Genomic DNA, 27,232 nt, shown 5'->3' on the forward strand with positions numbered 1-27,232 from the left:
ATTTCATATGTGATCCATTGAATGTTCCAAATACGAAGTTTTGTTAATCTCTTTGGAATTTTTAAATACTTCAAAACTGTAAAAAAACCTCAGTGCGATACTCGAAATCTGACTAAACACAGAAGCACTGAAGGTTTAATCTTTTCAGCTGACGTGTTGGCATAAGATTCAAGTGTTTAGGTCCTCAGTATCGTCTTGATTAGGGTACTTCCAATGAAATTGTCTTCTAAGAACAATTGCACGAGATAATTAGAGACATTCTCAATGAATTTACGCGTGTATTTCCTCTTTCGAAAGTAACTACGGGTAAACCGTCGTCGGACGACCGGATCTATGAATCCGGATATAATTCCGACCGTTTGAAATTCAAATGCGTTCACCAGTCGCCTATTTGCGTCTATCTGTTTCCTCTCGTACGCGATCTCGCCGTCTGCCGTGTTTAACCGATCGTTTACTCGCTCTTGACTATTCACCGAACAATAAGGATGTGCCCGATCTGTTCTTCAAAGTGTGCTTTTACTAGTCGAAGCAGTGCTTTGTGCCCGTTGATTACGATGGGATACGATTAGTTAGATTGTTCCAGTGTTTATCGACTGACGGAACGGTGACCGGTTTTGTTGAGTGTTAGGATGATTTGAATCGACAGTTGGATACAGTAGAAAGGCTGCTTGGATCTTTGAAGAAATTGGTAATCTTGGATATGTGTTGTTACGGTGGAAATCAAAGTCCTTGCAAAGTGGAAAAATTGTAATGAAAGAAACTGTACTGCGATTGTTTGGGAAAATATAAAAATTTGTGAGAATGTTACGGTGAAAATAGAAAGATTTATAGGGGGTGAGACCCTACTCCTCGAAGTTAAAATAAATTGATTTACTTTGTCACATGTTACCTTAATGAAGTCATAATGAATTTGTCGATTAAAAAATTCCACTGGGTTGATCGGAGATTTTTTGTCGCGAGGGGAAGTGAGTAGGACATTAATGAATTCCCGGCGTTAATGCGTACAAATTACATTTACTCCAGCATTTTTATCGCACGGTAGATCACCTGAAAGCGTAATCCAAGCCAGACGGAAGATTTACAGATGGCGCCCTGCCGTAGAACGCGACTTTAACGCAACAATCGAGCTCTAAACATCGTAGACCGTTCCCAATCTTCCCGACGAACGTTTATTACGCATTCGTCTCGGATTCACGAGTTCAAAGTTGCCCACTAAATTCTCCTAACGGAGCATTGATTAAATCGCGCGAACTATCGCCACGGTCCACGCTAACCGAAACATTTTCATTAGCCGCAATAGTTACCGTGATATACGGCGTGCGCGGAACGAAGCGAAGGATCTAGAGACGTCCTGAGATCGAGGAAAGATTCGGAAAATAATGAACGATTATCTGAGGGTAAATAACTGGTTCTAATTGGAGGAGAAAATGTTTAAAACGTTCCTTATCGGGGGAGCTCGTTTCTGACGTAATTTGTCCACGTAATTGATTATCAAAGAGTACACTGTGGTCTGAAGAAATCATAACAAAAAACCGAGAACAGATAGCCCCTTGTCTTTCTGTCACGCTAAGTCGTCTGAAGTGACACTAATTTTTCGAGGAGCACATTTATTATGATTAGATTGTGGATTTTTATACAATCAGCTATATTTTTGTAGATTATTCTTTGAATACGGGAAAAGTTGTTTCAACGAGCACGAAGTTACTGATGGTAAATTTTCAGCAGAGAAGACGTTAATGAAAATGTTGGCCAGCATTCGATTTGCATGTCGTAAATCCATAAAGATCCGCGGTGTAATTTCCCTTCTCTTGCATTTGGCGAGTACCGTCTATTTTTGACACATTTCCTACCTGCGTCGCATATGTATGGCTTCTATCATCTTGTACTTTTAGCGAGGGGAGACATTAATTTATGTACGTCATACTTACGTCAAATATTAATTTTATATGCGCTATTAATTGGTAATCGTAACGCACAGCGCGCGATACTCGGAATTTCTCTGGCTCTCTTTAAATGTTGGAAGGAGTAATGGAAAGATAAATAATCCTGCTGCTGGGAGATGTTATCCTTTCTGTGACATTGTTATGGATGTTCTGAGAGACAGTCTCACAATTTCAGTCTGTTATGTTAAGAAACAAACTGCTGTAACTACCTCTTCGCCAGTTTACCAGGACATCGTAACATGTCTGAAAAGAAATGGTACGAGTTATACATTTATTTTAAAACAGAAGTCGGGAGAATCTAAAAATTTGTACATGAATCATATTGAATTAAGTCTAGCCATAATATAATCTCGACCAAGAATTAATAATAAAAATGTCTCCACAACAAAACAAAATAAAATATAATAAAGTCAGATGAAAGAATCTCACAGGCTGGGATAAAAATACGAATTAATCGGAATACGGTTCGCGCGCAGAATAACTTGATAGTAAATCCGTTCACCGGAAACGAAGTGAAAACAAATCGAGTCCGATGAAATAAGTGTAACCCGAGATCGGTTCCAACAAAGTGTCAGCTAGTTACACGGAGCAGATAAGGGTGGAAGAAGTGCCGAGTCATTTTTTACGAGGCAGTGGGCACGACACACGTTCGTGTAGCTACAGTCAGGGTTGCAACAGCGATCGTTCGGGTGCAATTGTCCCGTTGGAATTCAAAGGTTCGCTGGTGAAAATCAACCGGATAGGATAGAACGAGAGGCAGAACTGATAGAAGGAGCGAGAAGTGGAGAGAGAGAGAGGTTCGTTTCGGTCCTCGGACCGCAGCGGATAATTTGTAGCGTGGGATCTTGTCCGTTGCGAAAATGGATAGCCGTTGGCAAGCCTGAGAGATTCGGTACCACGTGTCCTGACACGTTGCATATAGGTGTAGTACGCGGCGCATACCTATGCGGCGGTGTGCATAGCGGCCGAGCTGAGAACATGTGTTGCCACGCCTAAAGCAACGCTCCGAAATGATCGAAGAGCTTGCGCTCGCTGGAATAATTATCTCGTCTTACCATCGGCGGAGCTTTTTGCCACCAGCTACACCCACACCCACGTTTTAGCCACCACGCGTTCTCTCCTCTCTCCCTCTCTCTTTCTCTTCGCAGCCCCAGTCTCTCGCCTCGAAATGGCGTTTCGAACGGCCCTTTTTTGCCTCGTTCCGCGTCGCCTAACATTGTTCGTTTAGCCGGCTGCCATTACGCGGTCCAATTTTCGCGTTTTCAGACACAAAACCATCTCTTTTTCCTATCGATTTTACCCGCACGAAATGGCTACAGGGGACGCGATCAACGAAATGAATTCCGCTCGTCGAAAGAACTCAACCCTTCGCACCGTGTTACCTGCCGAGACATTTGCCACCGTGGTACATACTAATAGTAATCGAACAATCAGCCAGATCCTCTTTACAACGCGTCTGGGAAAAATGGCTCGAGTCTTCTATTTGCGGAACTTGTGAATTCGTAAACCAAATTTAAAAAAAAAATTATATTGACTTTGTAGAGACATTCAGAATGTTCTCCACAAGTAAACCACAAATCCGCTGAGGTGTCGAACACAAATTGATGCAGCATTCTGAATGGAACATCTTGGAACGAATGTAATGCAATAATGACAATATTACAGGGCACCTGTGGGTGTTCTTGTGAAGGGGGTGACGCTTTCGAAAAAATCGAAACTCCTCGATGCATAGTTGGAAAAATCGTCGAGCGGGGTTTATCGCAAGCGGTCTTCGAACAGACTGGCACATTGTCCGCTCGCAAGAAAGCTCGGTGTTGCATGGCGGCGTTCCAGCCGAGCAATTTCCAGTAACGAGCCGGCTAATGTCCCTCGGCAGGCAAAAGCGGCAGTGGAACAGAGGAATCGGTTCGCGTACGGCACGGTGGTATCACGTTGCTTAACCGCCGATAAAAATTAATGGTCTATTATCTATGAGTATTACTCCGCTTATAACACAGTTAAACAAACAAGCAACTACTTTAGCTACGGTTGTTGTATTATCGTTGACACACTTTTCTTTTTCGCGTTCCGTTGCCCGTCAACCTAAACCGTTGATCTCTGTGCACGCGGCCGCGCATCATTTATTACACGCCGCGGAGCAAAGAGAGACCGGCGACAAGCCACCTCGATCGAGGGATTCGATTTCCGTGCGTGTATATGTATGTCTTCTACATGCACGGAACCGTACAACGAGTCGTCTCGACACTTTCTCGGATCGAGCCGGGTGACACTCGTTATCGTAATTGTATCATACTCCGGCGAAAAAGGCTAGATAACGCGGTCCGTTCCAACGTCCGTCAAACGGACTACTTTCGTTCGATGTCGCGATTTCGACCCGGCCGCTCGCTCTCTATTTTCGAACTTTTCCCGTCGCTCCGGCCGACAATAAACTATTAATTGTCGTTCGTGCTACTCGCTCTGCCAAGATACCGTCTTGGCATTTTCGCCCGGTGATGCAACGAGAGAGTCGTCGTAAACGCAGCCGACACGCGGACCGTGTAAACTTATCATTAATAATCGTTAAGCTCTCGTCCAGGTGTGTTCGACATCGTACAGCTTCTTCATTTCCAGCGGATCCCGCCGAACGATCCGCGGAAGCCGACGCAATAAAGTCGGCTCGCTGGAAATCTGGCTTTTATCTTGCCTGGCATTGTCGGGACTCCGCCGTTGAACTCTGAACCTTTGCACCGTTTGACGATCCTCGGAACATGGCGGGCGCGATGGAATTTCATCGGTTAGGCTTCGTTTTTCTCCCGCGTATCTTTATCTCGCAGTTTTTCCCCGCGATTACAACCCTTCGAAATGTCGTTCCACTAGGAATATTTTATGAACAAAACTATGTTTAAATTCTTTCTTCTTTCTCTATGTTAAATTCAGTAATTTATGAAGGACAGATTTATTTACGAATGCAAGAATCGCAAGTTCGGCAATTTTAAACATTCTTAAATCGTTATCTCGACACAGAAGAATGATCATATTTCTTCAAGTGTTTAAAATCCTCGCCAGTGGAATAAATAAATGTTTCTATTAAAATGAAAAATGTCTACACTGCCGCCACTGTTACATTAAACTGTCCACAATCTAGCAATCACACTGAATAAACTATAACCCTGTAAAAATATCTAAATTCTGATGTACTACATACTCCAGAATATTGACCGAATAATAAATGAATTGAAAATTGTGGTTACATGTTCCGAATGCTTATCCACCGAATCGTAAATTAGCATGAAATTATGTTTCCACGCTATCTCTCTACGCGTGCTTTACTTTCGAAGACGTCCTCGATAAACCACGAGGACACGAATGAAGTTCTGACGCACGAGGCTTCGACTTCGTTCTACAAATTGTGCTTTTATCAGTAGCCGATTATTTAACGTAACAGCAAAGCATGACAATGTATTCGTTTAATTGTCGAACTCGTGTCTGAGTGGATATCGCCTGTATAATGTAGCCGCCTCACCTTCAAAGCTCGTCGTTATTTTGTAGAGCGTCATGTTAAAAGGTAACTCGGCTGACACAACGTTTGTAGTAATGGTTGTATGTAATTACAGCAGCGGAAAATATCGCGTTCGTCGCGCGGAATGGATACAGATCAAGACCGCAAAGGTTTAACTTCACTTTCCGAAATATCGGTTACTTATCTCCGCGTTACATTACGCTACATCAGTCTCGCCTGTACGGCTAACATCAAATATAGAAATTAAACTCTTGTCTCTAATTTCTCCGCGAAAGAGTCATCCTCGATGTAAACGTATCGTTTGCAATGATATTGCAAACGTAATTGCTGGACCTTCATTTAGTGCAGTCATTCAGTCGCAAATAATTTTAAAATCAATTTTATGTAATCACTAGACTGTGCACGACCTTGCAAGTTCGTGTAATCGACACATAACAAAATAAGTCGTAGGTACAATAGAATAGCTTTGAATTTGCATTACTGACAGCATAAAGTACTTCTACGCTCGCGACATTTACATTTCTGTCATCCGGATCGACTATATTTGAATTCATTTTTGCGAACATTTCCAACCTAAGTCTTCGGGGAAGCTCCCTCCTTGAAAGTTTGACTGGACTCGAGATTAAACAAAAAAATTACATTCGGGTTCCAAAGATTGGATATCAAATGTCACACGGTGCTCCGCAGTCTGTCGATCATGTTTAACATACCCCACCGCGACGGTAAATTGCATTCGACGACGCAGCGTTATAAATAGAAAAACTTTTCGTAGACGCAGAAGAAGAGGGTTAATTTCAGCGTGAAAAATTAAGAGCTCGAAGATGGAGGCTGGCGACGATGGGCGCGCATTAAATTTAGAAGACGAATTCATATCGCTAATCTGCGTCACTTAATCCAAATGAAATAACGATCCCCCTTGCTTGGATCATCTTTAATCCGCGGCGTATTTTCGGACGGTTTCAGCTTCCGTCGAAACGAAAAGAGAAAGATCACTCTCGTTCGAGAAATCGGTTCGATACATCGCCTTTGGCAATTGGTTACGAGCTAGACACCGAGATCGCGGGGCTGCTGCGAGCGTTGCAGGCGAATTAAAGCAATTAAGGATAACGTCTGGCCGAAGGCACGCGTGTCGATGTCGATAATGGAGCCTGTTGCTGAATTTTTCGCTTGTCGCGGTTCCGCGCTAACACTGCTCAACTTGTTCCCCCGGTAGCACGTTTCGCGAACGTTTCCGCCGCGGCGGGACTTTGTGCGAAATATATCCAGTCGGACCTTTTGCCTCGCGAGCAGCCTGTCGGGGATAACGAACGATCGATTCGGCGAATCGGTGAAAGTCTCACCCTTTGTTCGAAAGCGATCTGCACGGTTCAGAAAAGTGTCTGGACATTGTGGTACATTTTTATTTGTTATACGAACCGGTCTCGTTGTTGCGATTTTTTTTGCAACCAAAAGGAATATTTCTATATACAGAAACACACTAAGCTTGCGTAATGAAGAATTTAGAAATTTGTAGTGCTGGCGGGAAAAGCTGTAGTTCGTGAGCAGCGAACGCGCCAAGCAATGGTAGCCAACTCCAGCTCTCGGGTTCGATTCTAGCGACTGGAGAACTGAAATTCCATCTGCAACTTTGTTCGGGGGGTGGGCCCAGTATCTCGAAAAGTCGGGGGACCGGAAGCCACGGTTCGCAGTGCTCGGCATGGCCGTTGGAAATTGCTCGTCCGTGGAATTCGTCGAATCGCGTGGCCTGCGTAATCCACCGCGATTCCACCGGAGCGGCGAGAGAATTCGGCCGCGTTCCTGCGACTGCGGAATGCGAGGGCGGGGGGTGGCGAATGGTGGCAGGTGGAGGAGGATTCCTGAATGACACAGCCTGGCCGCGTAAAAATTATGAATGGCCATATTATTGCAAGTTGGCAGCTCGATGCGCCGCGCCACGATACGTTGCCACATAGATACGATCTCCGGTAGTAGTTCGCGGGCAGGCAGTTAGCGCTGTTTCGACCGCTGACTCGGCGCTACCCGATCCAATCGAGCTGACTCAGATCCTACGCCCTCTCTCCCTCTCTGCCACTCTTTCTTTGATTCCTCTTCGGCCCTCTCCTACCCTGTTCCACCGTCGCATTCATTCACTTGCACGCTAGCACAGCTTTCTTTCTTTCTTTCTTCATCCCCAGTTCCTTCCGATCGCGGTTTCACGCCTTTTTCTTCCAACCCCTTCCCACCCCCGCAGTCTATTCTATTCATTCACGGCGCTCCGTGGTCGATTTTGCTGCACGTTCTTTTGGATCTTTTCTCGCGACGTCCCCGGTCGCTTCCTTTCCCCACGGTCGATCCTTGTCGGGCTGCTTCCACCCCTGTAAAGGTCGGTTCACATTTGCGGATCCATGGTAAATTATACAGAAGCCTTTCATCCACGTTTTTTTACAAATTTTGGCTTATTGAACCCGTTGCCGTAATGTTTTCTTTACTTAAAATACGGCAAAGGGTTAATCTCTACATTCGAGCAAAATTTTCTACAACGTTCAATCTGATTGTCGTCAAGAGACGTCATAGTTGCGTGGTTAGTACAAAATATTTTAAGGATAAATTAAAAGTAAGTACCGTATACGCGCTCGAATCACGGAATGTTTAAGAATTCGCTTGAAATGTTTCGAAGTCCAAAAAGTTCTACGGGATTGACGTCAGTAAAGAAAGATTGCTGTAGTCTGCATATTAGGTCGTTCCATTGTTACATTTACGCTATCTGTTCTTCATTATCTCCTTTTTAAACGACTTCATGTTACTTCACCATACATATACTTTATACATCGTCCGTGCGCCCAAGCATCGTCATATGTATAACCATTATCGCCCATACTGTGTAACGAACAAACAGTTATTACATTAGTTTGACTGATAACATTCTTATGCGTGACCCTCACCGTACACCGAAGTCACTTAGGCTAATGTCTATGTATATGCGGTACGCGCATGTAAATGTCCGAAGGTTTACATAATCCTCTATAATCGATTTCCATTTAACAATTTGACGGAAGTCGACATTAAACAAATTGTTACATATTTAATACAATGTATACCACTTAACTCGATCCTTTCATAGCGTTCGCCTAATCGTTTCGAAAGAAACCAAAATTTGTACAATCAAAGTAAACACCGATATCGCCTGATCATTCGATAGAGCAGTTCTATGAAATGTATTTAAAAGAAGTTGAAATATTTTTTTCGACGATACCTCGTATCATATGAACCTAAACATATCATGTTTAGTAAATCAAGTACAACATATATCGATCTTATCAGGAGCGTGCCTCCATTGTGAATGAACTTTGACTCAGCCTTTCCGAGAATCTTTTTCTCGTGTTTTAGCAGCTTCCTTTCTCCGTTCAGTCGATTCGACGAATTCGTATGTTCTCTCAGCCCGATTGTTTCTCTTTCTCGGCTCACTCGGTTTCTGCCTCTGCGCACGCCTCGCAACTGTAACATTGTTGCTAGTCACTGGAACTTCCGGCACTCCGGTTACGTTCCGACACACAGCGCCAATTGTCGCTGTCGATAAGTTGCTCGCCTGTTTATCGCACGTGATTAGCTGAATCAGCCTGATCTGAACGTCTCTTCCGCTTCGGTCCGATGCCGATACCGGTACCACGAATTCGAGAGATAACCAGCTGAGAAATTGACACCTCCGAGCTGGCCCATCACATTTTTCTTCAGGTGCGTTTGCTAGAGATTACGGTTCTCTACACGGTCTCCACGGAACACCATACAATCAATTTATATTACTGTCAGGTGCATTTGCGGTACTTTTGTCCGGATCTCTGGTGTCCAGAGTAGGACAATAATTAACTAATATTTAAAAATGACTAGTCTTTTTAAATGTTAGACGTAGCAAAATAGTCATTAGTCAAAACTTTTTGATTATTTACTACTAATTCACTAATAAGCAATAGCTAACGATTACTTAGAGCTGTGACTAATTATTTGCCATTTAGTTATCACTAACTACTCAAAAAGTTTTTACTAATGACTATTTTGCTATGACTAACATTCGAAAAGACTATTAGTCAGTAAAAATCAATAAACGTGGCATTTAGTATAATCATTAAGTAACTGTTCAATCAGATAATCTAGGTCCCACTATAATTTCATTCTGCTTTAGAAAAAAAACACGACTGTATTTATTTAGGTGTGTACAGATTTATATTATGTAATTTTGTAATCTTAAAATCTGTAGTCTTTAATTGTAAATTTAAAAATTGGGACCCGACATTTTTAGGGACCCCGCAGTTTTGCGTAGTGTTCGTACGACCGAGCGAGCACGTACGCAGTTTTGTGACGTGCTGATGCATCACTATTTATCAATGTCATTAGAATTATCTATTCAACGAGGTGGCCAAAGCTTGCGAACGGTCGTCGTCTACAATGCAAACGGTTAAAATGGTTAAACTGTTGCAGTTTTTAATGCAACGTAGGTTTTCGTATCTCGCGACCGTGTCAGCGTAATTGAGATTATAAATTAATACATATACTAGCGAATAAAGAATTTAGAGCAGTTTGGTAATATTTTTAGTGGAACGTTAAAAAATTGAACAATTTTTTATTTCAAGGAACTCCGGTAAATAGACACTCGGTTGGCTACACAAGGGTTGATGAACGATTATCTTCTCGAACAGTTGGAACAAGATCTAACGGATTGGCGGACCGAAAAATTTATTCCACGAAACCCATGTAATATTCATACTTTACTGTATGTAATCTGTCAAAACGTCCTTCCCAATATTCGAGACAAGCTTCATTTTATACTGCAGACTGTATTTCATATTTTCTTTGTTGTTCGTAAAACCACTTTTGTTAATTTTCTCTTATCTTTTTGGCCAAGATAAGTCAATGAGTCATAATGAGTCAGGTGCTCGTTCTTTCCCCACGAACTGTCTGTAATTCGACATTAATTTTATGTTTCCTGTTTAAAAAATCATTTCCTCGAACATCCCCACAAACTCGATTTCTCTCTGAATTGTTGCTTCAAGAACGGAACCATCGTTCACCGATCTATATTGATCGATCCGCAGCAGGTCCAAATTCCCTTCTCACCTCGTCCCACGGCAGCGCAAGGCATTCTTTTCGGAAAGCTAGGAGCTAATGGCGTGCAATCTCGTGATTGAAAGGGGCGCCAGGAATATGGAAACGATTGGAACAGGAAAGAGTCGCGGACACCGAATTCGTAATGGGGCCCGTTTTACAAGCGCGCAACGGAATTTATTGCACGGTGCACGGTACACATCGCCGTTGCCCGCGGAACCAATGATTTATGCCGTGAGAAAGATTAGGCATTCGCGGCTGAACCCTTGCACCACTACCGTTACGCCAGAACGTGCCTCTGTCTAGCCCCCACCCCTCTCACTTTTCCAGCCCCCCTGTGTCCCCTCGGATAAAATAGTAACGACTCCGACCAGGACAATTTCAATAAATTATCTCTGCCGAGCACGAATGATCGCAGAGATCGCGCTGTCTCGCCTTTCCTCGAATGCCTCGAACACCGATTACACCTTGAGATCTGTCTCCCCCCCCCCACTTTCTTCGATAGGAAACCCCCCTCTTTCTCACCTGAACTGTCGGCAGCGTTCTCTCGCCTTCCGCTAAATTTGCATAGCTGCGATCGCTCTCGGAATTGCGGAGCGAATGCACGATCTTCTTCGGCGGATCAAATTGACGTCTTCAGTTGATCTCGTTGCTCTCCGATATTTTTCGCTTCGGAGGCTACAGATTGTTCTGTCCTAATTTTTGACAATTTTTTTTCATAATTTTTAGCGATGGAAACACGAACCTTTGATAAAAATCGTAAATATAAATTTTTAACCCCTAGGCAATCCAGTATTCATTCACTGCATCTCCCTCACCGATTTGTCGAAAGCTTTGTCCTCCACTTGTCACTGTTTTTCGCGGGATCGTTTAATATTATCGTCGTTGTCGCAATTCGCGGTGACCCGAACAAAACCAAGCGAACGAACGGCGTTGATGGTTTTACACGGGAGTGGTAGAAGCGAAACATTTCGAAGACTAAACACCCACAGGACAAAAGCAACACAGCGGAGGGAACATTCTGTGGCTATTCTTGCGCTGCTTAGACTTTATTTACGACTGGTGGTTTAGTTCATAAGTTTGAGGTGCGTGATGTTCTATTGTTCTCCGCTCCGAGAATGTTAAAATAATTTATAACCGCGTACGAATGGGAAAGCCTCTCCCGCAGAGGTATTTATAGAGTGTAGAGAATGTAACAACTGTAAAAAAGCGATAAGAATTCGAGTATACGTTGGATCCTTTAATTAAAGCATCAACGGTTCCATATTCCTCGAGGGGTTATGTTTGTCTAATTATGAATAAAGGAAATAAATTTGTTAGCCCACCGAACGTGTTACTAAAGCGGAGTACAAACTCTTTCTAGCAAGCTCCGCTAATTAAGTAAGTTTACATCCACTAGTTTCAAGTATTTCGTTCTTTACGACCCCTGCCACTCTCGGGCTGCCAATTTACAGGCGAACAAGCAATTAGCTCGTCAATCTTCATACATTTAAGACTGTGTTTCTGGGCAGGTTGAAATTGAGGTACGAGGCTTCATGCAAATTCGTAATTTTGCTAGTTTAATAAGTGTTAATCTCGCCTCTATTTCTTTACATTTTCAAAATACACATATCTTCTGTTCTCAATTCTATTAGCTATTTTTACAAAATAATATTTTTACACCTATCTTCGCAACAATACCTTCAGAGTATGTATATCTAAGGGAAGAAAATTTTATTGGGGCCTCTCAGCTCCCATAAATGATCAAAATCAGAGTTTATTGTGTAAGGAAAAGCGGTAAGGAAGAGCCGTTTTATTAACGTATTTGGGCACACGGATAACCAAATGTTAAAGACATACGTTTTTGTAGCGGGCGCCCTTTTTTTACAATTCGTTGACGATTGTAATTTTACAATTCTCCTGTTCTTTGCGATTCTATAGGGTTATCTGTTAATACACACACATACATACATACAACATCCGTACTTCAACTCCATAATTGTATGCTAGGTTAGGAAATCTCAGTCCTATTTTCGCAACATTTTCAATTCAGGGTATATCTAAGGAAAGATCATTTTTATTACCTTGCTAGTCCAAGAAACACCTTCAACGTAGGAGCATCTCTGATTAGAAACGATTCTATTACAACCCTCGCGAACAACAACAGCCCGTCACCACCACTCGTCACTGTAAAAACTCCACCCCTACGACTATACGGTATCTCGAATCAAGAAGAGTCAATCATCGTTGTGCGCATGAGGAAGCGATCCGGGGTTGGTGTTTTGTTTCTCTCTCGAGGGCCGGTGAACATCGAACACGCGGTGCTCGGCGATTACAAAGTAACTGTTCGCCGCGATAAGCTCCGTGGCCCTTGTATCGCGCTTAATACGTTCGAGCGTGCAGTGTGTGTATGTTTAATAAATAGAGCGGGAGTCGTTCTCTCTCTCAGCGGGCAACGGTGACAGGCCGGAGAGAATACGATTATGCCTCGGCGAGAGGACGAGAAAGTATACTAGCGACAATAAGCGTAGCGAGGGAGAGAGAGGTAGAAGAGCACGCTATCGTTCGGCTGACGGCGTTAGCAAATGACGCCGGATGCGCCATTGTATCGTCGCGGCGTCTCCGACGATAACGCCACTCACCCCGTTAATCGCTTTACGGCGAAACTTCGGTGTCGGATGGCGATTTCTCGCTACAAGCCGCTCTCGGAGCCGCTTTTGTCGAAACCCGTGCAAACCTCTTCCGCTACGCGCGATCTTTCCATCGCCGCGCCGGTGGTCGTCGCGATTGTCCCGAAGACACACCCTCGACGATCACAGCGACGATAATCAACGCCTTGCCGAATAATCGCGAGACCAACGATTAGTATACCGCCGCGAATTCATTCTATCCCGGGAATCCCCGTGAGAAACTACGATTTCACCGTCTATCTGATTCGCGTTCTACCTACGCTTCGTTTCATCCGCGTTCTTGGACGATTTCGATCTGTCTGTTTATTTTATTTGCTTGATTTGTCTTGTTTATCCGCAGCTTCGATAATCGACTCTTTGTCGAGTAATGTGAGAAATACCGATCTCCCCATGTACATTTTGTTCATCCAAGTCTTTGTTTTACGTTGCTGGACGATCGAAGTTATTGTGTGCATTTACTTGATGATTATACCTGTAATTATTGATGATCAACGCTTTTCTGAATAATCGCGAGCCGCTCCAGCAGCGAACCGATTAGTATGGCGCCGTGAATTAATTCAGCCTCGGGAAACCCCGTGAGAAACACCGATTTCACGGTTTATCTGATTTCGTTTCCATTCAGCGTTCTTACGAGACGGTTTCTTGTCTACGAACTTTCGGGGTTGCACAAAATGGTTGTCAGACGACTCTCCATTTGTTTTATTCATTTTATTGTTTAGAAACATTATATATATTTTTTATTGTTATTATTTTATGAAGACCCTTGCCCACATTAAATGTTTAAAGTTTAGCTGTTTGGCGACTACCGAGAAACACTCGGCGATTTTCGGAACACATGTCGATCACACGTGAGATCTGCAGAATAAATAAGAACAACGAATTGTTTGTACAACAGGTGTGTCTTTACGTGTCTCATGATGCTTCCCAGCGGATCGAGAAAATATATTTCTTCATTTGCTTACGATATCGACTGCTACTCGAAAACAAGAAATACCCGATCCTCGACGGTTCTTATTCCTTAATGAAACCGCGTTTCTTGGAATATACGTGAGCTCGATGCGTTACACGGTAGCCGGATCCATAATTTCGCAAGAATATTCGGCAGTTATTTTGCGATCGACGATTCGTGTTTTGATCATGTTTTTCGATAATTGTGAATGATCGCTGCGGCGATTCTGTAATAGTCGTCGGAGGTCGCCCGGATGATTATTCGTAGGTCTGTAAAGAATCACAAATAATGCTTCCCGTGTATCGATGAAATTATAAATTGATGATTCTCGGAATAACTTTCCTTGTTTATACCAATCGCACTGCTGCCGGTGTTATTTAAATAATCGTTTCCGACGGATTGCTCAATAGTCTTCCAAATGTTCGATTCTGTCATCTTGTAGGAACATATAGAAATGGTAATTAATCAAGAAATTATTGAAGTGATCTTTCTACGTTTCCGGGGAGTTTAAATATTTAGGAGTATTAAATTTTCAGAGGGACAATAAAGTATGCAGCTTTTTCCACATTTTTCCACTTTGGGGGCACGAAAATTTTCATTCGATTTCTCCATATGACTCCCAAATTTTCAGGGGAACAATAATATTTGAAATTCTCAATTTTTACACTTTCCGGGGGTTCCGAATTTTCAGCCCGTAGCGGCACGCGAAACCGTCGATTCTGCCACGGTCCGGGAGCCTCAAATTTTCCACCAGTGCACATCGATTACTATTTATCGTTAGGGCTAGACTCTCGTTCCGTAGTCCGGGAACGAATCGCGCGCCCTTAAAATAAATCCCGTCGTTACCGTCCGCTCGGTTTACCCTCGGCGGCCGTTTCTCGTTCGATCGGGGACGGTCGAAATTATGGCGACCACCGTCACAATCCAGCTATATCTTTCACGTTTCTCGGAACGATCCGGAACGATACCGAAAAATTCGGTGGAGGGTAGAGGGAGGAACGGGGCTAAACGGGGACTAACGAGGTCAGGGTGGAAACATAAGTGAGTGCCGCGAGGCCTAAACATACACGCGAAAGACGGTCCATCAATCTGGCCAGCAGTCAATATTGACTCGGCTGGGCCTCGTTGCAAAGAGGGCATCATCGAGCAGCGCATCGAGCGAGAGAAGCCAGACCGGTCCCTTTTCTTCTCGCCAGGACACGCGTGACAAATGCACCGTGTGCAAACACCGGCGCATCTGTGTCCACAGGATAACCGATTCTCTCTTCCTACCGAGTCCACATATAAATCGTCGAAGAGCGCAACAAGGCACCCGGAGGTCCTCCATGCCGGATTCGACTCGTATTCCGGGGATTTTTCCGTCGCCGACCAGGATTGCGCAGCGATTCGCGATTTCCTAAGACGCCGCGCTGCATTCTCGAATTTTTTCGCAGACGCGATTAGTTTGCTTCGAGGAGACCGCTCTATCCCCTCCTGGAGCCTCTAGAACACTGGCCCCTCCACGATTCCTTCATGATTTTATTCAGGCATGTATAGAAAGAAACAATGTATCAATTTTTAGTTATCATTTGTAAATCCTTTTAATCTTTCCTATGTTTAATGATGTTCGTCAAAAATGTATAAAATCCGCCGTCTACTCATGAGATTCTTTCCATAACAATGACTGCATTTAATACAAACAACGCTATCGAGGTACAGTAATAATCATGGCGACAGCGACTTCAATTCCCAAATTCGATCCATTGTCTCGGGCCCAGAAGAAAGGGCCATTGGTCAATCTCTTGTCTGGATCGCGTGTCTTTCGAGTTGTGCCCGGTCCTCGATGATCGTTCCTCTCCGACGGATAAGATGCTGGAGAGAAAGGTGCAGAGAGGACCCGAGAGAAAGAGAGGGAGAGGAGAGGAACCGTTTTCTTATACCGAACGTCCAGAAGAAAGGAACGACACGAGGAATCGCGAGGTTACGTGTTCCCACGTCGACGCGACTGTTACATTGTGCATATAAATCGCGTCATAAAACGCGTGTACCCGGGGCCCCGGATCGTGCCCGTACAACAACCGAGTCGTACTGGTTTTCCAGAGCCGGCGGTACACGGTCTCGTCGACGACCGTTTCCACCCGAGGACTTCCAGTTTTTTTCAAGGCTCCGGGCCGGGGATCGGACGATCCATCGATCATCCATCGCCGACTCCGCGCACCGATAGATCGGTTTTTCGTCCGGCCGGTCGACACAGGTATGCGAAGCTACCGATGGCCTTGCCCGTGAGCGGAATCACCGAGAATTTTCTGCAGAGCCGAGCACAAGGTGTCACCCGATACCAGTCCTTCCTTTGATGGCTCCTTCGCGTTACCAAGTTCCGTCGCGATTTTCGATATCCGACCGACCGATCGGTTCTTTCAGCTGTTCTTGCGATTATTCGCGCGAGAGCCGAACCGAGACTCTCCACGCCGTGAATGATACCTGTCATTATATTCGTAATTATGAACTCTGGTTTCTAGAAATCAAAAAATTTGACTCGTAGCTGTCTGCTACGTCACTGCAAGAACAATAACCTCGTTGAAATCATGAAAATCGTATCACCACAAAAAGATAAAGAAGAAGCTTCTCGAACAACCGATACAAGCCTCCGTCTTTTGTCTGCAAAATTATCGAGACCAGAGTGGTTCTAATCATCAAGTCTGCGAACACAATAGCGCCTTCCGTTTTCCAGTGGCCCCGCGCCGGCGCAAAGGGAGAGGGGCCTGGCAATTAGTATGCAGCCAGAGACAAACGAGCTGGCGTATCAGGCCGATGGCTCGATATATCGATCCCTCGTTGGCGAATAATTATCACCGGCTACCAGCTCGAGATAGAGAGTGCGAGAAAAGAGGGTTCGCGCGACGAAGGGGAACGACGCAACGCCTTCGGAGGCTACTTTAAAGGCGACGCCAGCAAAAGCTGAACGCCACCGGGCCCAGGGTGTGATATAGTTGCCGGGGGCCCCCGAGGCCCCGGGTCCGTTGCACACGGTTGCGAACCGGCGTTTCTCGCAGCACCTCGATGCGATCGCGTCGAGTAACTCAGGGACTCGCCGGCTGCTTCCTCCCGAGGCCCTAGCACTGAATTATGGCCCGTGGCCTCGGACACTCGGCAACACGCTTCGTCGTTTAACCCCTTGCCCGATCCTGAGGCCCCGAAGGCGCATTCTTGCTTGGCCGTCCTCTGCTTTTCTCGCGGACCCGTGGAATCTTACGGGCCCCGGTGAGAACGAACGCCCCGGGCACAGTATTTCTGCCGCGTTGCTGCTCTTCGACCCACCGTTCGCCCCCCCTCCACACTCCTGTGTAGTCCTCTGTGCCCTTCTGCACCCGCCTGTACCCTCCTGGGCCCCTCTTTGCTCGTCCCCCGACCCGGGAAGCATTGAATCTTGCCGCGAGAGCCGCGTCATGTTTCGAACACCGTTCGCCGACCGGAATTTTTTGGGGATTCGCGGTTTCAACCCCGGGACCGTCTTTTCCTTGCGAGTACGTGCTACCCTTAATTCGAATTATTTTATGAATTATAACAAGAACAAGGTGGTACACCTTTGAAACACTAGAAACATTACAAGAATTTAAAAATATCATTATATTGCTTTCAACCGATTAAGATTGTTAAGGAAGAGATGCCAACAATTTTCATTTTGCATAAACATCCGCAGTCTAACCGCCACCTCAAGCTCCCCAGCCAACGATCTCCTAAGACGCGTCCTAATCACAGTTGCTCAGGCCTCTTCTATCATCGTCCATCACCCATCCCCTCGACTCAGCCACGGTCGAGCCCGATCAAAATTCCGCGGTGGAGGAACAGAGATCGAAACTCGTCGAACAAATCGGGCCGATGGATCATCGCGTCGGCGATTAAAGTATCAGCGCTGTGAATCGTCGCGTTCTCTCTGGCATTAGCGAAACCGAAAGCTGGTAGCGCGTAGGACCGGTGTATATCCAGCGGTGATCGTAGGATCTAGGCTGGTCATGGATCCGCGGGCACGGATATAACGCACACGGGTACATGGATCGACATGGAAACTGCAGGCGGTTGGACGGTTTGGGCCCGGGACACGCATTAACGCGGCTCTCGACGCCATAATGCGTGGCGGGTCACGTTTTTCGTGCCGGCACAATGCGCGCGGCTGGCTTTCGACAATATGTTTGGGGCCATCGGAACGAGGCGGCCGACGGACGGATGGATGGATGGATGGCTGGCTGGTTGGCTGGCTGGATGGATGGATGGATGGTTGCGGACGGGACGGATTGATGGTCGGGCAGAGTCGCACGATCCTGCGGGAACGAGCACGGGGGTTTGTTTAGGTCCGGGGCGCGAAACCCACTCAACCCGCTAATCTATTTAGCCGTGCTGTTTGATATGGAATTAATGAGCAAACCCCCCCCGCTCCCCGGTATTATTCCCCTCCCCTATTTTCGGTTTACCGTACGGGAGCACAAAGAGGGGCCACGTTCCGCCGATCGACTTAGCAGTCGCACCTCTCCGCCTTTTCAGGCTGCTGGAAAACATGGGGGTTCTTTCGCACAGCTGTCGCGCCGCAGAGAACGTTCTATGATTATCGACATCCAGCCCCAGCACCGGTGAGAGCCGTTTATTGTTTCGACGATCGGAAACAATCGGCGAGCTCACGGCAGGTGTCCGACTCGCTACCGATGTTTCCTCGATCTTGCACCGGCCGTTTATCGATATGGATACGTCGTCGTTTGCTCGCCTGTTCCGATAACCAGCTGATACCGCGGCGGGCTTAATTTTACTTTGTTAATGGACGGCGTACCGCTATCTCGTCGAACGCGGATGGCGGACTCGTTCTCCGTGGAACTTGAGGTGCGCAGACAGCGAACGTAATACGGTAGTTTGGAGAAGTAATGGACGGTCAGTGTTTTAGATTGTGCTTGCGGGGATTTATGGTCGTGGGACGCGGTTTGAGAACATGGGGCTCGATTAAGTTTACTTAATTGTAATGCTTGTGCGAGGCATGGGAATCAAATAGGAATTTATTTCTCTCTCCAGTGGTTTTGCTCAGTTATAAGAAATGTATTGTGGTATTGTTAAATTCTTGTAATCTTGTTATCGTTTAAAATTGCACCTACCTATTTCTTCCACCGTTGCTGAACATGTTAAAACCACGAAGTCCACTCTTTCGATATATATCGTCAGACTTGAGCGTTATCTCACGTCGCAGAGAATTTTGGCTATTGATACGGCAGGGTTGGGGAAGTGGAAAAATTCCATCGTGTTGATCTCGACGTAAGAGACGCCGCTCAGGATGATTCGGAGCAGCAAAACATGACGACTCCTAGCTTATTTTTATCTGAAGCGACGGGAACCGGACGGGATGCGTTGGATCGGGTGACGATTAGAGAGACCGTCAGGCTCCGAAGGGACGTGACACGTCGTCAGCGAATTCTCTCGTCGCCAGTAGCCTCCTCGAGAGCAAACTTTGGCTATGTTAATGCGGTTAGACGACTAGTGTGTACCCAGCGGAGACGTAACGCGTGTACCCGGCTGTCCACGAACGCAAAAACTACCGGTCCCGACGAGTTTTCCGATTTTGCAATCTACCAACAGCGCGAACTATCTGGCACGCACGTGTCGGTGGACCGGGGAACAAGATCTTCAATGTGGACCCCTTGTGAGTCTAACTCTAGTCAATATTAAGCTTCTTTCCTCCTGGAATCTCGCACGACATTCATTAAAACAATGTTGGATTGGTGTTTACGAAAGGTACCGTCAGAGCTCGATAATTTTTTAAATGAAAAAGTAGAGTTAGTTAGAGATGAATTTTTATTTTACAAATATTGTATTACTCACTGAACACTATAAATTGGTCAACAGTTCCGTTCTCAAACAAGGAAGAAATGCAAACGTTGCATGCAGGAGTATTGACAATGAGGAAAGCGGTCGGCAGAAGTTAATTTCTTCTGTATATTAAGCGTGTGTGACAAAAAAGTCGTGGAAAAGGTGAGGTGTAACGCGAGAACACGGTGACCCGAGGCATAAAAGTGTCCCGGGATGATTGTTTGCTTGACTATCCCGAGAGGGGACATGTTGATATAACCTTCCGCTGGAATAACTTGATATCCTCTTTTCGTGAGTACACGCGAGAATCAATCTCCGTTCCATCTTCTGACGTACGCACACTCGATACGGTTAGAATGTAACGAACATTCTATTAAAGAGTGTTTCGTGATCGGTGACTGAACGACGACAAGCCAGCCGAACAAAGCCGTACAAGTGTCACGCTGTTGTTGGACCCGATGACGTAGCGCCGCGTCATTTGATGGTCGGAGTGGCGTTACGTGACGTTTCAACCGAACCTGGAATTTCGCGTGTTTCGTTCGAATTTCTGTGGAATACTTTTTCTCGTGAAACAAAATCACTCTCGTAATGTCGAGCTGATAAAGCTGCACACTGAGTCTACGTTATTTGTTTGATGAACAGTGAGACTTCTCAGCTCGGCTTGTTTGCCGGGAAATATTGTGCTTTGCTGATCGAATTTTTCGTAATGCGTTATTCATGATCGCGAGCTGATAAGTAAATGTTGGCTGCGCACACTTGGATATCGCTAGAGTCAAGTTAGTATTGATGATTTGAAATGCTTGTCTTGCAAATAGTGACTTTGGCTATTGTCGCGTGAGGTGCAGGTGGACCATTGAATTGTGCAGAAGATGACATTACAATGAATGGCGATTGTCCTCCGCGCGACCATTGCAGGCTGCACCTGCAAGCTTCAACAGCAAAATTTGTAATGTGAAACAAGGAACTGATGTACAGAGTAGCCTAGAAAGAGGAACTGGAAACACAGAGAGCATTACAGCAGCCCAGAAAAAATAGCAAACTTGAAATGAATGACGATGAATGATTGCCAATCACTTTCCAAGTGTCTAACCAAAGTTTACTTTTATGTTCCAGTGTCCTGTGACAGTGAGCTCGTCGTTAGCGTCGTCGTCGGCCTCGCCGGTGTCCGGCGCTATCCTGAGCGCAGGCGGTTCGTCGCTTGTCAGCGTAGCGGGCACTACCACGAATCATCCCCTGAGCGTAGCCGGTCTGTCGAATGCGAGGATGGCGGTGACCAGCGCAGTGGTTAGGCCACCAGGTAGTCCTACTACCTCGGTGAGTCCATCCCAAGGTCACCCACCGCCGACGACCGGCGGTCCACCGCCGACCGGTCGATGCTGCGACACCGGAAGACCGATCTTCACGGACCCGTTGACCGGTCAGACGGTCTGCTCCTGCCAGTACGAGTTGCTCGGCGGCTACCAGCGATTGGGAGCGTTGCCGACGGCAGCGTTGTCAATGTACAGCGCACCTTACGCGGCTGCGGCTGCCGCCGCCGCCTCAGAGGGCATGGCAGCTTATTTTCCTAGCTTGGGAGCTGAACAGGCGCCCTTCTACACGCCCACGGTGAGTAATTAGTAATTATCTGTAGACTGCGGATCTTGAAGAAATTGGTTGAGTGAAATACAAGACAGTAAAAGATTTTAAAAATTTCAAGAATCGTCCAATGTTGCTCTTACTGTAACAAAGTCGTCAAGGGATGGAATCCGTTTTTATGTTATTCCTGCTTCCCACAATCAATGCAAGACATTTTTATTTTGCATAAAGATCCGCAGTCTAGTTATTCGTCTTCATTAACTGTCTCATTTGCGTGATATAGGTGTTGAGTATTTTTATTCAATTTTGTTGGCCATGAGCTCTTTTTTGTGAATTACATCACGTAAATTAACGTTTAAGCTTCTCCAATCGTTGTCGAACCTGATTCTTGTTGAAAGGTATGAACTTGTCTGAAACACGATGTTTCATTAACCTCTATCTATTTCGAAACGAGAGGCATCATCGCAAACAAGGCAAAATTGCCTCGGTGATCTTCCTCGAGGAGGTCCGCGCGGCATATTAATCCTCCGAAAACTCAATCTACGCGATCTTTACAGCCCTCTTCGCTCGATTCCACCCATTTTGTTTAATTATGCTATCACACAGATGGCTAGCGAGCGCGTAACGCGTAATAAACGTCGCGAAACGCGGTGGATGTTCATACGCGCGCGGAACATTTCACTCGGCAGTCTTAAAAGTTAATTTTACTGCATCCACGACCAAGTCGAAAGAATAACAGAGAGAGAGAGAGAGAGAGAGAGAAGTGTATAGAAAGAGCACGACAGAATCCTTTCCTTTTTATTGCCAGAACAGTCGCGAGCAGTTCCATCGAGCAACGGAGTCAAATCGTTCTTTTATCCGATCCCCGCGAAATATAAATTCCGCCGATCGAGCCTAGCCGCCATTAAACTGCCTCGCGAATCGGACGGTTATCTCGCATCGCGTCTTGCGAATGCGATAAGGAAGACGATCGTCGATTGCCCGCCGTGGAACGTCGCGTTCTTCTAAGCGGATATCGAGAGTTCGCGACACGATTTTTCCTCTGGCACGCTCGGGCACGGTGAAATTCGCCAGAGTCCCCTTTTAGCGACGAGTAGTTGAATCTCGTGGACAACCACTTTCTTAGTTTATAATTCACGTAGTAATGCTTGTACAAGGTGTATAAAAAGTAATGGTCATCCGTTCCAGGGGTGAATCTACACCTTCGGATCGATGGATATTTGTAAGAGAAACTTGCCGCCAAATTGTTTGTAACAAAGAAAATAGTTGTTAAAGTTTTTCTTACGTCAACACCTTCCACTCATCCAGACGAGAAAAAGTTTAGAAGAAGCGAATGTCAAGTATAGGTACTCACAAATTTTTCCGAGTCTTCTGTTCCTCCGTCGGATCAAGTGGACACTGCCATCTTTTAGTATTTTTTCTACAATTCCGATCAATTCGTATTTTTGAAAAAAATTTGTTTCACATCTTGTAGTAAACTAATTGCTCTAGCTTCCCAAAAAAGTTCAAATCGTATAATACAATATTTAAAATGTTATTGTCTCTTTTAGAGCGTCCGAATATTAATTGGAGTAACTGTATCTCAATAACTATTTGTTTGCGACACATGGCTTTCTTTAAACTTTTTCTCTTCTGACTGAGTGGAAGGTGTTGATGTAATAAACAACTTCGACAACAATTTTATTTGTTATAAACAATTTTGCGGCAAGTTTCTCTTACAAATGTCCATCGATCCAGAGGTGTAAATTCACCCCTAAAACGGATGATTTTTTATCTACCCTGTGCAATGCAATAGTGATGCGAGAGTGAGGTTTAGTCAATCCAATTTTATCTGTCTGTTAACCTTTATAACAGTTCAGCCGTCTTCTCTTTATAACTGCTGTAAAATATTCTATTCTTCTTCGAATGTACTCTTCAAAAAATGAAAAATACGTACGAATGCAGTAAATCTCGTGTAATAAAAATTTAGATCAGCCACCACTTTCGGAAAGACCTCAATCTTGAAGACGCAATTGGCACTTTCTCAACTTAAAAAATCGAGTTCACATCGGCATTCATATTTTTGGAGAGTTGATCTCTTAATTCTTAATTAAAATGTCGATCTGAAAGAAATCAACCTTGTAGGCACAAGCGACCACTGTGTCACTCGACAACTCTGTCAACCATCAGGTGTCATTTTCATAAAGAAGTCAATCTCAAAGACACATGCAGCAGCTTCTTCATTAAAAAGTCGATCTTCCGAACCAGTTACACGTCATTCTGAGGTGATCAAGCGCAACAGCTTACCTGAAAAAGTCTGTTGACCAACATCAGGTGCCGTTTTCATAAAGAAATCAATCTCGAAGAGGCAGCGGCACGTCCTTAACTAAAAAGTCGACTTTTCAACCGGTTGTATGCAATTTTTCTGAAGAGATCAACCTTGAAGGAACAAGCGGTAACCTCATACCTGAGAAAGTCCGTTGACCAACATCAGGTGCCGTTTTCATAAAGAAATCAATCTCGAAGAGGCAGCGGTACGTCCTTAACTAAAAAGTCGACTTTTCAACCGGTTGTATGCAATTTTTCTGAAGAGATCAACCTTGAAGGAACAAGCGGTAACCTCATATCTGAAAAAGTCTGTTGACCAACATCAGATGCCGTATTCATAAAGAAATCAATCTCGAAGACACGAGCAAGTTCCCGACTAAAAAGTTACCAAAGTTACTGAACCAGTTATATTTTTACGAAAGAGATCAAGCCTGAAAGAAGAAGCAGTAACTTCATATTTCATACTTCAGTTACAGTTTCGTAATGTACGAAAGAATAGACGGCGGTTCGATAAGATCGTTAACAATTTCGGATAGGAATAGCATGTAGTGCGATAATCGAGATGTTATCGTTAAAGGCCCTGACAGTAAAGTTGTCATAAGGGGGTGAGGAACGGGGATCGGCATTCGAGGCGTATTCGTCCGGGCAAGAGAGGTTATCGGACCACACACAAAGCTTCTACACGAAGAAAATAGCCGCGAAGCGTAAATTTATGAATCCGTCCCGCAGTAACAGTGGGACACTGTCGTGTTCGAGCCGTCGCCGAGCCCGGCCTGTTATCGTCGCTCTTTATGATCGAGCTTAAGGGGCGAGCGTACGGCGAGGCCGCCTCGTTACGAGGCACCAGATTGCGCAGGTTTCTCTCCTCGCGGCTACCTAGCCCAGCCACTAGCGCACAATGTCGTTAACTATCGTTTTTAGTGGGAGCGTTCGCCTACCCCTCGTCATCCCTTCTTGACGCCTGCTACCCTACTGCTCGATCATTTCGATTCATTTTGCAGGAAACTGCGAGCTCCGCGTCCTAAATCTCGCTTGCACTCTCTCTTTTGTAAGTTCCTCGTCTTGTTTAGTGTTCCTTAAGGAGGTCATCCCATGTGACAGCTACTTTTTTTCGCTTTTTCGGGAATTTTCTTTTATAACCCATTAAAACACAATCTTGAAATTTTTACCACACATTTATTGACATTTTCATGATATCCCAGAATTTTTTCAAACAAAAATAACAAGTTGAACTCAGAAAGGTCCCAGGTTGATTCCGTTCTACGTTCATAACTTTGCAACGACTTCGAATATCGAAATATCCTTTATCTGCATATTCTAGAAATGTTATAGCAGCAATTTGCGCAAAAAGATTTTCGATTTTTTGGACCTGTAACACGTGGGATCACCCGCTTAATAATTTCCCAAAACTTACAACAAAATGATGAACTCATTTTCCAGACATCGGTGGGCCTAGAACAATTTCGCGAGCGATCAGAGTCCATCAGAATCGCGATTAAGCCGCCGCATGGGAATAGCCGAGCTCTCCGAGAAAAGAAAATCGTCTGCAAAATTCACGCGGTTTTAAACAGTTAATTGACTTTGGTCTCGAGCGTGACAAGTACCGAGGATCGAGTAATATTCTCGAATTACGGTTCTGCGAGGGGATTTTATTCGGCGAAAATTTCACGACAGTGGCAAATCCACGGTTTTTCGCTCCGCTACCGACGGCGAACGCCGCCTATTTTCGGCTAGTAATTACAGTCGGTCCACGGCGATGACTGCGCGATTCGAACACGGTGTATAATTAATGCGATTAATGCAAGACTAATGCATATAGAAGAGTGGCTGCTGATAGGTGTTAGAGGGATGACGTGCGACGGGACACGCATGCACACAGCAGCAGATTTCTCTATGGTTCTATTATTCCACCGGTTGATGGAGCATTAAAACGGGTCGGCGAGTTGTACCGACGGGGTTACGGGTTAGAGAAACAACACCAGAGCCACGCATCGATTCTAATTATTATTATCGCCGTTTTGCCAGCTATTTTTCTCATTACCGCCGATGAATTGGAGATCGAGCGGCGACGCCAATTAACTGGCGCGGCCTTCGAAAAATGATTTTTTACCGTGCGAACAGAGCCGCTGCGGAAGCAGAGATTGTGCGCCGTTGTTTTCCCGTAAACTTTCATTAAAAATCGCTACTGCCCCGCGATACTAATTTCGGTCGGGATCGAGAGGAATTAAAAGTCTTATTAAATAGGAATTTATTTATTTCTTTAATGGCATTACTAAGTTGTAAAAAATCTATTGAATTAACAAAAAAATTGTTTGTGTGGCTCCTGCGTCCAGAATCGACGCAGAAGCATTTTGCAGCGCGCAGAGATCCTTAATCTATTAATTGCGTATGATTGGCTGTCATGTTGCGCGATTCTGTGTAACGAGCATCAGGTTTTTAAAGAGCGACTATTATTTAATGGAGTCCTCGGACACGTACGCGTTTTCTTGCATCAGCTCGCGCTAATTGCTCGAGCGAGGCGTTGCCAGGTTATTTAACAAGTCTAATTGCCTCTGTTGCAGGCTGCCGGACTCGATCTGAAGGAAAATCTCGGAGCTGGAGCTGCGGCGGCGTGGCCTTACCCATCTGTCTACCACCCCTACGACGCCGCCTTTGCCAGCTACCCCTTCAATGGGTGAGTTTCGAAAATATTTGTTCTATACTTGCCGCAATTAACACTGTGTTCGTATTACGAAATTTTATTCGTCGTACAACGGAACGAAATTCGAAAAGTCGGCACTTTGACGACGATTGATATCGGGACTAATAAAGATGTAGACAATTTAACCCTTCGCTGCATGATTGTTTTAATTGGGATGAAAAAATTGAAAGAAAGTCAGTTTTTGTGTTTTATTTAAAGGAAAAATATTTTACAAACATAAGAAAACACATTCTTAGTTTGCTAGATACCAGATTTGTTAACTGTATCAGATATGATACACTATGCAGCGAAGAGTTAATTATGTACGTAATGAAAGGTCACATTTTTCATTCTTGCCAATATTTAAGACTTTGATACATGGTCTAGTTCACCGATTAAAGTATATTTAATATTTAAAAAATTCTCATTCTTGATGAATTGAATATCTCTGTCAAATTCGCTTATTCTGTGTCTCCGATAAAATATTGCCGTTGTTAAGCGAAGAAAGTCGAATCCGCGTTTTTAATTGTCGTCACTTCCACGACTGACAGGGTTATCTAAGGTTAACCGGTAACCTGCGCGAGACCAACTGCAGTTGCGTATAATCCGAGAGCGTCACGCGTGACGTGGCACTCCGGAAGGATTTAGGAACACACAGAATTGTTTTACCGTCTATTCTTGTACGATGTGATTGACCTCTTAATTCGCTGA

The 27,232-nt window shown here is 44.9% G+C and overlaps 1 protein-coding gene across 1 annotated transcript in view; it reads left to right on the top strand.

Annotated features, from left to right (window-relative positions):
- Mirr (iroquois-class homeodomain protein mirror) overlaps positions 1 to 27,232 on the top strand; it is a 50,431-nt gene that overhangs the window by 4,624 nt on the left and 18,575 nt on the right. Inside the window, exons 2-3 of the mRNA XM_076429713.1 lie at positions 21,073 to 21,564; positions 26,403 to 26,515. Coding sequence (XP_076285828.1) covers positions 21,073 to 21,564; positions 26,403 to 26,515 — 605 coding nt within the window. The remainder of the gene's footprint in view (positions 1 to 21,072; positions 21,565 to 26,402; positions 26,516 to 27,232) is intronic.

Source organism: Lasioglossum baleicum, chromosome 9 (assembly GCF_051020765.1).
Source record: "Lasioglossum baleicum chromosome 9, iyLasBale1, whole genome shotgun sequence".
Lineage (NCBI taxonomy): Eukaryota > Metazoa > Arthropoda > Insecta > Hymenoptera > Halictidae > Lasioglossum > Lasioglossum baleicum.